At 48.2% G+C, this 16,092-nt stretch overlaps 1 protein-coding gene across 1 annotated transcript in view; it reads right to left on the minus strand.

Annotated features, from left to right (window-relative positions):
- plekhg2 (pleckstrin homology domain containing, family G (with RhoGef domain) member 2) overlaps positions 1 to 16,092 on the minus strand; it is a 78,002-nt gene that overhangs the window by 43,427 nt on the left and 18,483 nt on the right. Inside the window, exons 3-4 of the mRNA XM_080889090.1 lie at positions 10,207 to 10,736; positions 3,865 to 3,965 (exon numbers count right to left, since the gene is read on the minus strand). Coding sequence (XP_080745216.1) covers positions 3,865 to 3,965; positions 10,207 to 10,736 — 631 coding nt within the window. The remainder of the gene's footprint in view (positions 1 to 3,864; positions 3,966 to 10,206; positions 10,737 to 16,092) is intronic.

Below are 16,092 nucleotides of genomic sequence, written 5' to 3' on the forward strand. Positions count from 1 at the left end.
TTGGACGTCTCCTGGGGAGGTTGGAGAGATTACTTCTCTCAGCTAGTTTGGGAACAACTATGTGTTCCCCTGGATGAGCTGTGAATTCGAGGGAGCTGTAACTGCAGGCTGCATGCACACGCTGAGGCATCAACTCCCATGGTGCATCTGTGAACGCAGCTGGCCATTTTCAGATTGCTTCACCAGCTACTAATCACCCATCATCATCTGTGAAGAACCACCCTGTCTCCCTGAGGCTGGTGGAGTCATTGTGATACTTTGGGGGGTCTTTGTTCCACATTTCTTTGTGGCTCACTTTCCAACCAGACTTTGGCCCCAGTAAGGCCCCAGTAAGGCCCCAGTAAGGCCCCAGTAAGGCCCCTGGGCCTGCGCTCTTCCTGATCAGTAGCCCCTCCACCCAAAGCAGCAGGTGATGCTCAGCCTCCATCTGCACTGAGCGAGCAGCAGTGAAATGGCTTCACACGTCTGAGTGTTTGAAGCCGCTCGCTCTGTGAGCTGACGTGACGGCACAGAGCCGAGCTGTGAGCATTTCATAGTGAAGCATCCTGGTGGGAATCAAACCTGCAGCCCTGGCGGTGTTAGTGCCTTGCTCAGCTCATGAGAACTTTAGATGTGGGCTTTCTGCTCCTCACACTTCATCCTGCTCAGCAAAGTGTTTTGCTTCTGGCCAAACCTTCGACACGGATCAGATCCGGCTACGAGCTGTTAGCAGGTCACGGGCTTTGGCTCAGTCCTCCTGTCTGCAGGTCTTTAGGACACTCAGAGCCAAAACGTGTTACCAAGGAGGTGTTTTTAAGACTGCAACACACTGAAAGTCCTGTTACCAGTGGAGCAGATTTTTCAAATAAAAAACAAACAAACAGCGTCGTGTCCACTTTTAATTACTTTTAATTTCCCTCCAACACACAGTTATAACAGGAGTTTACTAGCTTTGGCCTCACAGGGTTAACTGTATATAAAAGGATGCAGCTTTAAGGCAAATATGTTCTAAAAATCTCGGGGACCACAGTCAGAATCACCCCAACTGCTCACAGTCAGCCGGGATCTGCCGGAGGTTTCTTCTGGTTAAAGGAAGTTCTTGCTCTCTGCTGTCACCGTGCTCGCTCATAGGCGGCTGTATTATTGTACGGTCTTTACTTCACAATTTAAAGTGTTGTGATTTGCTGCTACCTTTGGAATATTTGACTGTGAAGTGCAGACCCGTCTACATACCTCGCGAGTTTACTGTTGTCATGGTAACGACCGTGTATGTACCACCCGATGCTAATGCTAACTCGGCCATGGAGGAGCTGCACAAGACAATAAGCAACCAGCAGAACTCCCATTCGAACGCAGTGCACATCATAGCTGGGGACTTCAACCACGCTGATTTAAGGTCAGTATTCCCCAGATTTGAACAGCATATTAAATGTGCAACGAGGGGGAAAAACACACTGGACAAAGCCTACAGCAACATCCAAAAAGGCTACAGAGCAACCCCTCTACCACATCTAGGTTTGTCAGACCACATGTCCATGCTGCAGTCACAAAAGCTGTGAAAACCTGGCCAGAAGGCGCATCACATCAGCTGCAGGACTGTTTTGAAAACACGGACATCAGGACCTTGAAGAGCACACAGCATCAGTGCTCTCATATATTAACTTCTGTGTCAACAGTGTCACTGTGGACAAACGTCTCCAACCAGAAACCCTGGATGACTAAAGAGGTCCAGGTCCTGCTGAAGCAACGTGACGCTGCTTTCAGATCCGGTGATGGTACGCAGTACAGTGCAGCCAGATCTGAGCTGAAAAGAGGCAACAGAGAAGGCAGCGTACAAGAGGAGGATCGAAGACCACTTCAGCAACAACAACTCAGGACAGGTATGGCAGGGAGTTCGGCACTTAACTACAAACCTTGCAATACCACGTTGACTGAGGGTAACGCGGAGATTGCCGAGGAGCTGAACCACTTCTTCGCACGCTTTGAGGTGAAGGGACCAGAGGCAGCAGCAGCATCCCAAGCCTCATAGTGCAGGAATATGAGGTGAGGCGCACACTGAGGGCAGTGAACCCAGGAAGGCCGCCGGTCAAATTGGGGTGAGCAGAAGGGTCCTAAAAGAATGTCTAACTGGCTGGTGTCTTCACTAAGAGCTTCAACACTTCACTGTCCCAGTCCTGCATCCCACCGTGCCCCAAAGTCGGCCACAGTTGTCCCACTGCCAAAGCGTACTAACATTAGCAGCCTCAACGACTACCGACCAGTCGCTCTAACACCTGTTATAATGAAGTGTTTCGAGAAACTGGTCCGACGTCACATCATGTCCTGCCTGCCACCCACACTCGACCCGCTCCAGTTCACATACAGAGCTAACAGATCAACTGAAGATGCCATCGCTACAACGCTCCACACCACCATCTCTCACCTGGAAGTGCAGGGCCGTTACGCCAGGCTGCTCTTTGTTGACTTTAGCTCTGCTTTCAATACGATACTCCCGGACAGACTAATAGATAAACTGCTGGAAATTGGACTTCCTTCCACCACCTGCCGCTGGATCAGAGACTTCCTCTCAGACCGTGTACAGAGAGTTAGAGTGGGGCCTCATCTTTCCTCAGCCCTCAGCCTCAACACCGGCTCTCCACAAGGCTGTATACTGAGTCCCCTACTGTACACTCTGTACACACATGACTGTGTTAGTTCCCACCCAGACAACACAGTCATCAAGTTTGCAGATGATACCACTGTGGTGGGGCTCATCTCAGGGGGAGATGAGACGGCGTACAGAGCTGAGGTTCAGAGGCTGTCAGATTGGTGTGTAGATAACAACCCGGACCTCAATACCACCAAGACAAAAGAACTGGTAGTTGACTTCAGAAGGAGGAAGTCCGAGCTGCAGCCTGTCAGCATTAATGGGGAGTGTGTGGAAAGGGTCTCCAGTTTCAAGTTTCTTAGTGTGCACATAGACACAGACCTCCAATGGAGCTCTAACACCTCTGCGGTCTTAAAGAAGGCCCAACATCGTCTCCACTTTCTGAGAATCCTCAGAAAAATGGACCTGAAGGAGCTGCTGACCGTCTTCTACCACTGCTCCATTGAAAGTGTGCTGATATACTGCATCGGTGTGTGGTTCTCCAGCTGCACCACAGCACACAGAAAGGCACTCCAGAGGGTCATCAATATAGCCCAAAAAATCATTGGACATCCTCTTCCCTCCCTGAAGGACCTGTACAGCACTCGCTGTCTCAGGAGGTTCAGGCTGCTGAGGTCCTGAACAAACAGACTCAAGGACAGCTTTTACAACAGGGCAACAGCCCTGATCAATGCTAACAGCTGACCTGACTGGATACCTCCCTGGACTTTTTTTAGGGGGGAGGTAACAATGTTTAAAACAATAATAATATTTATATTTATAACAAGGTGCAATAATAATTAATGTGCAATAATAACAGTGTGCAATACACATACACTTATTCATTTTTTTATTACTAAGTTATTATACTGTGTCGTATCGGGTCGTGTTACATGTAGTGCCGACGTAGGACAGTTTTCCAACTTCATTGTACTGCTGTACTCTGTATGACCGTGCAATGACAATAAAGAGTTATATATCTTATATCTTATCTTATGAATAAAGCTGAGTCGTTTCTGAACAACATCAAAACTATGAGAAGAACTTCTTTCCTGGAAATTTAGAAACTTTTTGTCAGAAACAGCAGAAAAAATTAGCGACTTTCCCAAATGACCAAACTCTTCGACTCTTACTCGACCGACAGCACCAACAGTTAACCAGAGACAACAAAACGCACAAACAGACTGCTGATTCAGGCCTGCTGCTACAGTTATTACTCATTAACGTGTAACAGCAGCACAGAGGAGCAGGTGAGTTACCTGTTGAACTCGTAGATGTCCTCGATGTTGCAGAACAGCGTGCTGACCTGCTCGGGTTTCAGCGGCAGGGCGCCGCAGTCGATGATGCAGCCCAGGTAGTCCTGCAGACACACACAGAGGGTTAGAGTCAGCGTTTCCACCTCCTGCTCTGCACATACTCTGATTCACTCCTTTGTTGGTGGTTTGTTTAGTTTGGCAGCACTCTTTACCCCGACGCTGTCGTGAAAATTAAAGCAGCTTTCAGCTCTGACGCGAGCCTCCAGCAGCAGGTGTTTGATGTCTGACTAATTAGGAATGTCAGCAGAGCGGGCAAAAGTCGGAAAAACACGGGGCATTCCAGCTCGGGAATATTCACGGCGCTGGCGTCCGAGCACATGAAGCGCTGCAGCAGTTTCCTATCAAACGTCACAGACAGGTAGAAGACAGCGCTTCATAATTAATGTCAGCCAAATCTGTGAAAACACGGCGGCGTGGAAGTCTTAAGATCAGCTGACACACTTTTGTCCCAGTTTGTGTTTGGCTCTGGTTCTGATGTTTGAGCACTGTTGGATTCATGTTGTAATATTTGAGTTCTGCTTCCTGTTTAATGTTGGCTTTACTGTCCTGCGTGTGTCGTTTCCGGTCTGCTTATACAACACGTAACATACGACACACGTGACAAACCGTCGGTATGTCACGTGTTGGGACGAGAATGCTCTGGGTTATAGCTCTGTGTTTAATATTGAGTCTCTTGGGTTTTACTTTCATGTTGTTTAGATTCTGTTTCAGGTTTTATTCGCTGTCTGTCTGATTGTCTTGATCGTTGTCACCTGAGTCTTGTTTCTAGTCCTCGGTGCATGAATAGTCCTGCCTCTGCTGACTTTTATGTTATGTACTGTTGTTACGGTCCTGGGTCAGTGACCCAGTGTTTTGAGTTTTGCCTTCTTATTGAACTTTGTTTTCGTCAGTTTTCATCATTTCTAGTCTTTTGGTTTCAGCGTTGGCGTTCTTAGTATTCTGTTTTTTCCTGATGGATTAATAAAGTTTTATTTAATCTAATCTAATAACTTTGATCTCAGCCAAACCGATTTTCTCCGGAACAAATAAAACAAACATTTACATTTTAGTTATCTGAGTGACTTATATATCATGTTTAACCTGAGCAGCGAAAGACAGCAGGCGTCTGGAAACGATGAAGCCGGGAGTCCGCTGCTCTCGCCAGCTCGAGTGACCATTGAACCCCCCGGCTAGCTATCGAGCAGGTGGGTGGCAATAAAGCAGTGTCTTTGAGTTTCCTCCGACTGAGTGTCCTGCATTTTGGGTCCTACATCATGCCGGCCACAGCCTTTGGATTAATACAATATTACTAATTATTTTATTTAATGCCCCTTAAGGGGTTTAAATAACTTCACAGGGTAAATCACATGACCTTAGGTCAGTTTACCTTCAACTTTAATTCAAGTTCAAGCATTTCTTATCACAGCAACACTAAATGAAACATTTCAAGTGAAATTTTCCCGCCAGTGTACGAGTGCAGAGTAACAAATAAAAGGCGTGATGTGCTGGACAGGACGTACAAACAGCTCAGCATGCAAACCAGGAACCAGTCATTTAAATCATGATGATTTGTGTGCACGCTGCAATGCACAGGCTCTCATAAAGCTTGCGTGGTGATATCGGCCGTGCAACGCCAACGTTTACAGGAACAAAATCATGTGACGTGGAAACTGCCCGCGCTCCTCAGCAGGCAGTTTCACATCGATGAACAGGAGGTGACGGCTTCTCGAGTGCAACACCCGAGCAGAGGTGCCAAAGCAAACCTGTGCACATCGACACTTCCTGCGCGAGCAGGAAACCACCTCACCGTCAGAGACGCCGAGCTCAGGGCGCCCGCAGGCAGGAGGGTAAACAGGAAGCAACCAACTCGTGAAAGAGCAGGAAGTAAAGGAGGAACAGAGAAGCTGATTATCAGACTGCACAGACGCCGAGGACAGTCGGTCACGATGCTGCAGATGACAGCATGACTGCAGATTCATCGTGTTAGGATTTATTTACAGCAGCTCTGCAAATGCAATTTCCTCATAATGACCTTAAACGCTGTCACGTAGGAGAGAATTAGCTGATGTAAGGGTCCGACTGATGCTCTTCCACTGCTCCGGCTCTGCTGGTTATCACTACGGCCGCATGCAGTTTGTCTAGCTTCACCTCGTTCCTAATTCACAGGTTTACCAATCATTCAGACTCAGAAGTGATCAGACAATTGAGTGAAAGCAGCTGATACATTTGCCTTCATTAGTCTGCACTCAGTAACTTTTTATATGGACACGTGTGACGTGGTGCAACCTTATCCAAACATCTTGCAGGTAAACACTCGACCACCGTCGAGAGAAGATGCACATCAGACAGAAACAGTGTGAGAAGCACGAGAGGCCGAGGTCTGCTCACCAGGTCAACACTTAAACAATCGAATCAGTGCTCCTCTTCCCGGGTCTGCTGCCTGAATCCACAACAGAGATTAAACTGCTGCAGTTGTCATCACACATGCCCCGAGGTGTTCCCGGAAAGAACCGTGCTCATCATTCGCTGTCAGATTTAACAGAAGGGTTTTAAATATCCCGTGAACGTCTCGGGTACTTCCCGTCTGTCTGCTTCTCCTGCTTTTGGGTCTTTTGACATTTAGGTGACTCAGTTTAACACAAAGCTGGACGCTGTCCTCCAAGATTCAGGTTTCCTGCACGACCCCGTCAGAGGATGAGCTCCAGCTTGGCTCTTTGGAGGTGAACGGCGTCAGTTTTTCATCAAATTTCACGTAATATTTGTGTGAAATTTCCCACACAGCCATCGAGCTGTTTGGGCCTGTAAACAGGCAACACGAGCCTCCTAAAAATACCTCAGAGAAGGAGATTAAATTACACTTTTTCCTTTTTTTCTGGTTCCACATCAGGATGCACTTTGAGTATGAACGAGGCCGTTGTGTTGTGCTGCTTGGAGGTTTTATGTGAACCAAATTATACGTGATACGGTGCAGCGTGCGTTTCCAATGCTCGCTGCAGCGAACTCGACGTGTCGGCCTCTCGTTGGGACTCTCAGGGAAACTCGTATTTCTAGGAGACGGCTGCAAACATAAATCATTTCCATTCTTCCTCCATCACTCGCTTTCTGTTTTTTCCTAAATCGTGTCCAAAACAAGCACTCGCTCTCTCACACACAGCTCCCCTGTGTGTGAGAGTATAATGAGAGGCCTTGGCCACATTCAGCACCTTTTAAAAGCAAGAGGAAAAACCCAGATGCACACTGGAAGGCACGGAGAGGCAGAGATGAGTGAAAAATGACAGAGCTCAACGGGAAGATGAAGAGAGGAAGACGAGAGGAATGAGGAAGAGCCGCAAGGGAAACGTTTCTTAAAACAATCAGAGAGCGATCGCAGGGAGAGGAAGAACCAGGAGAGGAGCACGTTTGTGAGGACGGAGCGTGGGAAGCGTGAGAGATGAGAAAACGTGACGGCGGTTTAAACTCGGATGCAGAAACCACAGAATGTGCTGTTTGTTTGCAGGACGGCGTCAACGATGCAGTCACAGCCTCGACCGTTCTGTTCTTTCCACTCGGCTGTTTACACGCCGCGTGACTCGATACGCTCCGGTGTTCACAGCCGCCGACGCTCCTGATCCCACGTTCGGGTCAACAGATGATAGCTGCCGCCCAAAAGGCCGTGCTGGGAGGAAGCCGCTCAGAAACGGGACGTTGCCCCAGGAGACGGAGAGTCCCTGCTAGGCCCCACGGTTTGGGTTCAGTCAAGTTAGCCATGCATTTGAAAATAATTAGTAAATAATGTGGACTGAGGTCACTCTGGCGCGCTGCGGTTGTGATTTGATGGAATTGAACTTTGAGTTGAGTCTCAAATGTTGAGGCGGATTTTTTATCTATGAGGCAGATAAAGAACTCCAGGTGTCACAGACCTGATCTGGAAGCTCACGTCTTCCAGTTCAGTTTGTGGCTAAAGCTCGGTAACCTGCTGCATCCTGAGAGGTGACGAAGCTGCACGTGTCTTCCTCACGCGCAGCGCTGAGCGGCTCATGATGGCGGCGCTGTAACCTTGTCTTTTGCACTGATTGCATTTTGTTTCTGCTCACAGAGTCTGTGCCTCCCATCCGGTCACCTCTTCCTGCCCTCATCCTCCGCCTGCTCCACCAACCCATCGACCTCATAACAGTTTACACGAGCGATGGCGAGCTCTGATGTGGTTGGTGGGCTGAATGTAAACGCTGCCTCTGCTCTGCAGCCTCTTTGTTTCAGCCTCGCTTTGCTCTCTTCGCTCCTGCGTTTTTGTCTTTCCCTTCATGTCAAGTCCAAATTTTTTCTCTCCTAATCTTTGTATCCTTATCCTCTTGCTGCTACTCCTAAACCTTTCCCTTCTCCGTCACCTCCTCCATCTCTGTCTTCTTCTCTTAACCCCTCTTCATCTATCTCTCCTCCCCCTCAGCTTCCTGTCCCCCTTGGCTGCAGGCCAACAGCTCCATCCCCTCTTGTTCGCTTCGTTTTCTCCGTCCACCCCAATGACGCTTGTTTCAGCAGTTTTTTGACAAATCTCTGGACTTCAGGCATCAGGGGGGAAGGAGGTAAAAGAGACGAGTCGAAGCAGGTGGAGCGACGTCAGTCTGCTGACAGCTGACATTATGAGACAAAGAAGGAACGACGGAGACGAGCTGCTCTCAGACGCTCAGTCTTCCTCTTTCCAAGAGTTTCTGCACTGCATTGTTCTCAAACACACACACACACACAGTGAGTGTGACATCATGTAGCCTCAATCAAAAACAGATTTCAGCAAAACCTGAAATACAGAGAAGAGCAGGACTGAAGACTTACATTACAGGACAACACACAGACACACACACACACACAGGACAGAGGTGTGAGGTATGCTGCAGACGTGCTGCACAGAGCTCAGGTTTCAGGCTCTCTGTGACGCTCCGGGTGGACGTTAGATTTAATCACCTGGTGGTCCCTCCCAGTGGTGAATCACCTGATATCAGTCTGATTCTTACTCGAAAAAGTGGATGAACCGGCGTGACCGTGAGTGAGCTTGAGCCCAAAGAATTCAGTGATAATAACGATCCAATAACAGTCCAGAGGAGTCATGTGACTGTCAGAGTGACCTGTGAGTGTGTGTGTGTGTGTGTGTGTGTGTGTGTGTGTGTGTGTGTGTGTGTGTGTGTGTGTGTGTGTGTGTGTGTGTGTGTGTGTGTGATGGCAGAGGATGAAAGCAGCAGTAAATTTTCTCTTTTACTTCAAAAGGATGTTTCACACTCCGATCGTACAGCCACACTCACACACTCACACACCTGGCTGTGGCACACCTGGGCCAGTGATGGACGAAAACACACACACACACACACACACACACACACACACACACACACACACACACACACACACAAACAACAAAGTCAGCAAATTCTGTCAGGACGAGTTTTTCTATTCAAAAGTTCCTTTGAAGAGAACTAATTTTTCACTCAGCGGGACACATTCCTCGCTTAGGAGAAATGTGGAATGATTTCCCACAATGCAACAGGAATAATAGCAATAAGGCTGGTATGTCTGACATGCAGACGTCTATCTGAGCTCAGCTTGTGTTTAGGAGTGATGCCAACGAGAATAACAAACTTTAAAGTGTTCTTGGAGGCTACATTCAATCTTCTCCTCTTTAAGCACCGGTGGTTGCCTTGCTCATGGGCACCACAGTGCTGTTGGTCAGAGAGGCTTTCCTATCCTGACTTTATCCTTCTGCACTGGTTCGTTGGCCTTCAGAGCGGAAGCTCCGAACATCCATCAGGGAAATTTTACTTCAAAAAGCCATTTAACACATACAAACTGTGTTGTGCTTTTTTATAAACTGAAGGAAGAGAGCAAACTGAAACTGAACCTCAGGCCAGCAAGAGAAACAGCTGGCCTCAAAATGCGTGTGGACAAAGATAAGAAAAGCTGCAGTTCCTCGGACGTCCACCGGGGGCTCCAGCAGCGAGTCAGTCCCCACAGGCTGCCACATTAAAACGTTACAGCAGAAATAAAGAACTTACAGCCTGATGCTGTTTGGTCATTCGTGTTCTTAGGGTAACACGAGTATTCTAAGACAGACACTAGAGAAGAAGCCGTGCTATCAAATGCATTTACATGCACTAGCGTGGCTTCCTCTCTGATCATAATTCTGTTGGCTGCATGTTCTCACACGAGCAGCTGCAAACAGCTGGAGGAAATAAACGCACAGTTTCTAAAAGTCATGAGTCATTTTGGGCCCGTCCTGCCTCCTCCGGGTCGGAAACGCTGCAGTGACGTGAATACTTTGGATGGTTGGATGAAAGCTCTTACCTCCACGATGCTCTTCAGATCTCTGACGTAGGCTTGCTCCGTCTCCACGATCTCCAGGACCACTCGGTCCAGCCGTGAAAGCTGTCTGGGCGTGGCCACCGCCGCCGCCACTGCCACCCCCACCGGACTAGCAACATTACTGGGGTGGCCGCCTCCTCCTGTCACCTTGGCGACACACGCCCCTCCTCCTCCAGATGCTCCTCCTCCGCCTCCATGAGGTGTGAGGGGAGTGAGGTCCAGACTGATGTCTGAGCCATTTCTTTTTGGCGTGGAGGACGACGATGAGGCGTTGTATGTCGGCACTGCGCCGTAAGGAAGTGAAGAGGATGAAGAGGATGAGGAGGAGTGGGAGGAGTCCTGCAGGGAGACTGACGAGGCAGAGGAGGAGAGGGAGAGGGAGGCGGGACGCTCTCCGTCCGAGCAGACGGTGTTGACGGAGGTGCAGGAGGACGACGCTCCTCGCTCTCCGGATGACATCATCCTACCCACAATCCCACTCAGAGATGAGACTGAGGAGGGACGTTTGGCAGCTGGAAAGAAGAGAGAAAAATGCACAAATTAGTCCACGAGCTCGTTTTAAACACAGAGTTTAAAAAAGAAGCCAATACGGAAGTTGAACAAGCTGCAGTTCCTCTAACGTCCACCAGAGGCTCCAACAGTCACGGTGTTTTTATAAGTTATGGCTTAAAGTTTGCACTTTTCGGGGCGTGGCCTATTTGACTGTGCCTATTTGTGTAGCTGCTAGCTGTCTGCTAACCAAGTTTAGCTTATAACTCTCCAGTTCTCCCTTCTGGCTCCAAAAACCTGATACTGTGGCCATAAAACGAGACATCTTTTATTTACAGGCTGTATTTTTAGCTAAAACACCCAAACAGAAACCAGTGGAACACGCACGTTTCCTCATGCGTGTGATGAGGTGGGCTCGGCAGCAGAACATATGACAGTGACGCTTTGTCTGTGCAGAAGTGGGTCAGTGAACTCACCACACACTAGAACAGCTGACTGTGAGCGCACAACATCCAAAGTCAAACATAAGGCCTGGGGCCCAGAACTGGCCGGTTACAGCCTGTGTGACAGCTTTTGATATAGACCCCGCCCATTCACAAAGCAAAGTAATGAAATAATAGATCAACAGTTAAATGACAGAAAAGGTCTTTCACAGTTTACAACAACACCATTTTTTACAGTGTGTCCACAGTAACACGAAGCTTTTCTGTAATTTTACACGTTTCTTTTGTTTCTTTCAGCTCGGAGAGTCGTGCAGCAGCGTTTCTTTATCATGTGGACAAACTGAGACGTACTGTTGGAATTTCACTTCTTCTCATATTAGTACATCTGAGGGATTAAACGTAGGAGAGCTTCATGGCCCACTGAAGACCAAAGTGTGCTGTATGAGGTCGTGACAACGTTTGACAGCTGAAAGGATGATTCAGCAAAGCTGGGCGGGTGTATATGGTTAAGCCACGCCCACTTTTACACCTCAGTTATGTTGTGTTTTTTGTGGGTCAGCTGGTAAAGAATCATGAGGTGGTGTCAAGATGTAGCCTCTAGACCTTTGGCCCATGTAAGGTGGACCTGTGGTTTACCCTGCTCAGCCGGGCCACAGCTGGGCCACAGCTGGGCCACAGCTGGGCGGTGGCTTCAGCCACAGCCGTCCAGTCGTCTCCGCTGCTAGTTCACAGTTGAGTGATTTATCATCAGAAATCAATCAATCAGGCTGAATCCTCGATGAAAACGAGGCTCGTTTCCTCGTTCTGGTTTAGAGGAAGGACCGATGCTGATGAGCTGCCTTCACACTAACATCAGTGGGTGTGTTGTTCTCCACAGTGGAAGATAAAAACCATCTGAACGCCTGCTCGGTTCTTCCATGTCCCAACACCTGCGGCCACACCAGTGTCCATCATAAACTCCTCCCTCCTTCAAAACCCAAAGCAGCGCCTTACCTGCCCGTCCAACAGGTGATCCCTCAGAAACACTTCCAGCGGTTGCCACGGTGACTTCCTGATCAGTGTAAACCTGCCGTGTGACTTTCAGAGTAAACAGGAAGTGTGTGCGCAGCAGAGCGGATCGTCTCTACCGACACACTCTTCCTCTTTTTGTACATTCTTCCTTTTCATGAAAGACTTTCTCACATGTTAAAGGAGCAGCCATCTTTACCGTGACTCCACCAGCAGCACGTCTTCAAGCTTTATTTCCTGTTAAAGTTCAGCCCTGTCACAGAGCGCGAAACCCAGACTGCTGATAAACACCTGGGGCCTCCTCGGTTCCTAAAGTCACAAGAACACCGAGGCTCCACTGAGAGCGCCGCAGGTGACATACCATCATAAGATAAGGATGATGGTGGCATCGTTCCGTCTCACTGAAGGATTTCTAAAAAAGTCAACTCTGCACAACAAAGACATGAAGCTAAACAGCAGCGATGTGTGGAGGCTTACTGAAGCTGGACTGATTGGCGTGTAATGATGTGCGAGCTGGTGGCCGGCTGGCTACATGCTGTGGATAAGCTGATAGCACAGCGCAGAGGAGGGAGGAGGCTCAGGGTTAAACTGTTCTCTGGGTTAAAAGGTCACATTGTCGGACCAAACAGAGTCTGAGACGGCCCCGGCCTGGACTGAGTATGTTCTCCAGCTCAATGCTGGACTTCCCTGATGCTCCTCAGTCTCTGGTCCCTACATCACTGAGAGGTCTAACGAGGGGCTGCCCCCCCTCCAAAGTCATAAAACAGCACCAGAGAAAGTTAAGATGTTACTTTAAGGCAAACCCGCCGAACGAGATGTGCCACAAACACACATGTGAAGTGTGAGAAAAGCCGTCAGAAGCACACGATGTGCTGCAAACTCAAAGTTCACAAAGTTTTTCATTTCTTTTGTTTCCCTGAAACGTTTAGCAAACGCTCCCTGCCAGTTTGTGGTTTCAGAGTTAATTACTGAGTCTGTTCGTTTTCTTCTCTGCATTTCTCTGAAATGCCACCAAACATGGCAACATCTCTGCGACGGCGAGCGCCGCTTTTAAAAACCTCTGATCCTTCGCTTCAGACTGCAAACCTGAACCACACCTGAACCGAGCCCGGCAGCGAGACGCTGAGATGGAGAAGTAATTAAAGTCCATTAGCGTTTAAATTCCAGACGTCCCGGCGGGAGGACTTTCCGTACGCCGTTAGATGAGAACATTTTTCCACTTTCCAGCTGATATTACAGAGTTTCGTAACTGCAGATTCTTACAGGAACGCCTCTGGCAGCAGCGTCGTAAGCAGCTGACCTCACGTGCATGTGGCTGATGCTCCAAGAATTACACTCACGTTATTATCTGTCGAAACGTAGTGTTATGAGGAAGGAAGCAAAGCTCGCTGAGGATGAGTGTCAGCCTCACATTAAACTCTATCAGGCTCAGCTTTGTCCCACCCACCAACAGAAAACTGGGTGGGAGTTGTTATCCTACACCTGACTCTTCCTAAAGCTCATACGGTCTGCCAGCAGGCTGAGGACAGTCGTGAAACAGGTCACAGAGCGTGCACAGCGTTGTCGTGATTGCCTCGGTTGCTAGCAGGTTGCTCATGGTTTGCATGGAAGACGCTGACTAGTCTGCAAACTGCGAGCAACAAGTCGCCAAGCAGCAGCAGCAAAGACTTTAACAAGCGTTCAGTGAACGATCACAGGCCTAATACCAGCTGTCAGCAACCTCTCGCCAACTGGATGGAGAATGCTCGTTTGCCCAAGTGTCCGACAACATGTGACTGCTGTCCCGTCACACCTTCATCCTCCTACCTGGGACTTTGGTGGTCTCAAAAATGGGACTTTTATCTGCCATTACTGACACGCCTCCAAACCTCGGTACGAGCATATAAGGTGCAGCTGGAACCTGAATAAGCAGCAGATTTAATCTGTAGGACAGATCGAAGCTGGTCGAAGGTCTGGTTGACTCGCTGTGGTTTTTGAACACTTCCACTTTGCAACACACCGCTGCGAGTTGATGGTGGAACATCGAGGCGGGACGCCGTGTCGCAGCATCCTGTTACAGCACCGCTCCCAAACTCACTGAGCTCTTTAGAACAAGTAAAGGTAAAGGCCAGCTGCACACACCTGTGACTGGATCAGGCACGAAGAGGCTGCACGTGCACTGTTTTATGCTGATGTGTGGGAAAGATAACCATCGGACCGATTCCCTGCACTCACAGCTTTTACTTCATATTTTCCTGCAGATATTCTCAAATACTTTTAGTATTTAGAGGTAAAAGTACTGAGATGATAAACTGCATTTCCAGCTCATCCTGAGCTACAATGAAGAACATCGCACAGGATCACCTTCGTGCTCCTCACAGCCCGTCATTAAACATCAGAGAAACACAGCTCAGTCAAACAGCAGAACAAAAGCCATCAGAGACGTAGAGCGACTTACTTTGAGTTTGCAGTGTGTGTCTGTGTGTGTGCGTCAGGCAGTCCACATGTTTCTCTGTTCAGATCACTGATTTAATGACACAGCTCACCGTTGAACACCGACTGAACAAAACTGCTTCTCAACACATCTGATTTCCTGATTTCCTGTTATTGGCTGTGTGAGTGTGTGTGTGTGTGTGTGTGTGTGTGTGTGTGTGTGTGTAAGAGAGAGAGAAAATGACACGAGCATTTGCCAAACCACATCCTGCATTTGAAGTCAGGTGCAGCGCTTTCAGATTATCTCAAACACACACACACACACACACACACACACACACACACACACACACACACACACACCTGTAAAAGTGTAAATAGATGTGTGTAACTACCTGATGTAATGTTGTGTCCTTATAAACTGACACAGGAAGTGTCTGTAGTTGTGGTCAGTTTGTCGTCACAGCCAGCTGGTGCTGTGTGAAACATATTTTCATTAAAACTTTAGCAGCATAGCTGCCGTTACCCAAAAACCTACTTTTGTCTAATGAGGCCCATCTGACCAAACAGGAAGCTGACTGTCAGAGTAAAATGTCGACATTCAGAGAGATTACTTGGTTTAAAGATCCGACCCGGAGCTGCTTTTCTTCGGGCTAATGTTACCTAAAGCTAGCTCGCTAACACAAATAAAGCGCGAGCTGTCTCACAGCAAAACCCCGTCGGCTCATTCATTCAGAGCTAGCTGTTAAATTATATTAAACACCCAACCAGCAAACCACATCCACGCTTTCTTTTTAAAGATACTGTCAGGGTTCGGGTTACTAAATATTTGGTGTGAAGGCGTTGGCCGATGTGACGTCACTGCCCGTCCTGCTTTCTCCCTCTGGGACGTAAGTTAATGTGCATTTATAAACTTAGCGCTGGATTCAGGAATGAGCTCACTGCAAACACCAGAGGCGCCCCCTGCTGGACAAAAAAAAAATACTTGACTGGACTTGAGAGCGTCAATCATTGAACACGTGCAGCTAGCTGTTACGGAGCTACACCACATTGAATGTAATTGAATTGAAATTGAATTTAATGCATATTGTTAATTTCCTTTGGTCCTCGAACATGTTGCGTTTCTTCAGACGTGCTGTGAAGCTAACTGACACTGAGCATTAAAAACAGCCACATGTCCTGAGCTGACAGTGATTCTGTGTCTAACGGTTCCATAAAACGGTAGAAACAACCTTCATGGCGAATAAGACAAAAATCTGAATTTTACTGTGGACGCAGGAAAAATGGCAGAGAAACCTGGTTACAGGAGACAAAGTGCGTGGACGCGTCAGTCATTGCACTCAAACACAGCTGAGCCTGAAGGCAGAGAGCGTTTCACCATTTTTAAGGTGGAATTTCCCTTTAAACACATGCTGTAAATCTGTGAGGCGGCGTGGATTCCAGGGTGTGATTACAGTAATAAGAGAGCAGCTCCTCGCTGTCATTAAGAGTTCGACTGTGACGCCACAGGTTTCTG

The sequence above is a fragment of the Rhamphochromis sp. 'chilingali' genome, assembly GCF_963969265.1.
Source record: "Rhamphochromis sp. 'chilingali' genome assembly, chromosome: 8".
NCBI classification, from domain to species: Eukaryota; Metazoa; Chordata; class Actinopteri; order Cichliformes; family Cichlidae; genus Rhamphochromis; species Rhamphochromis sp. 'chilingali'.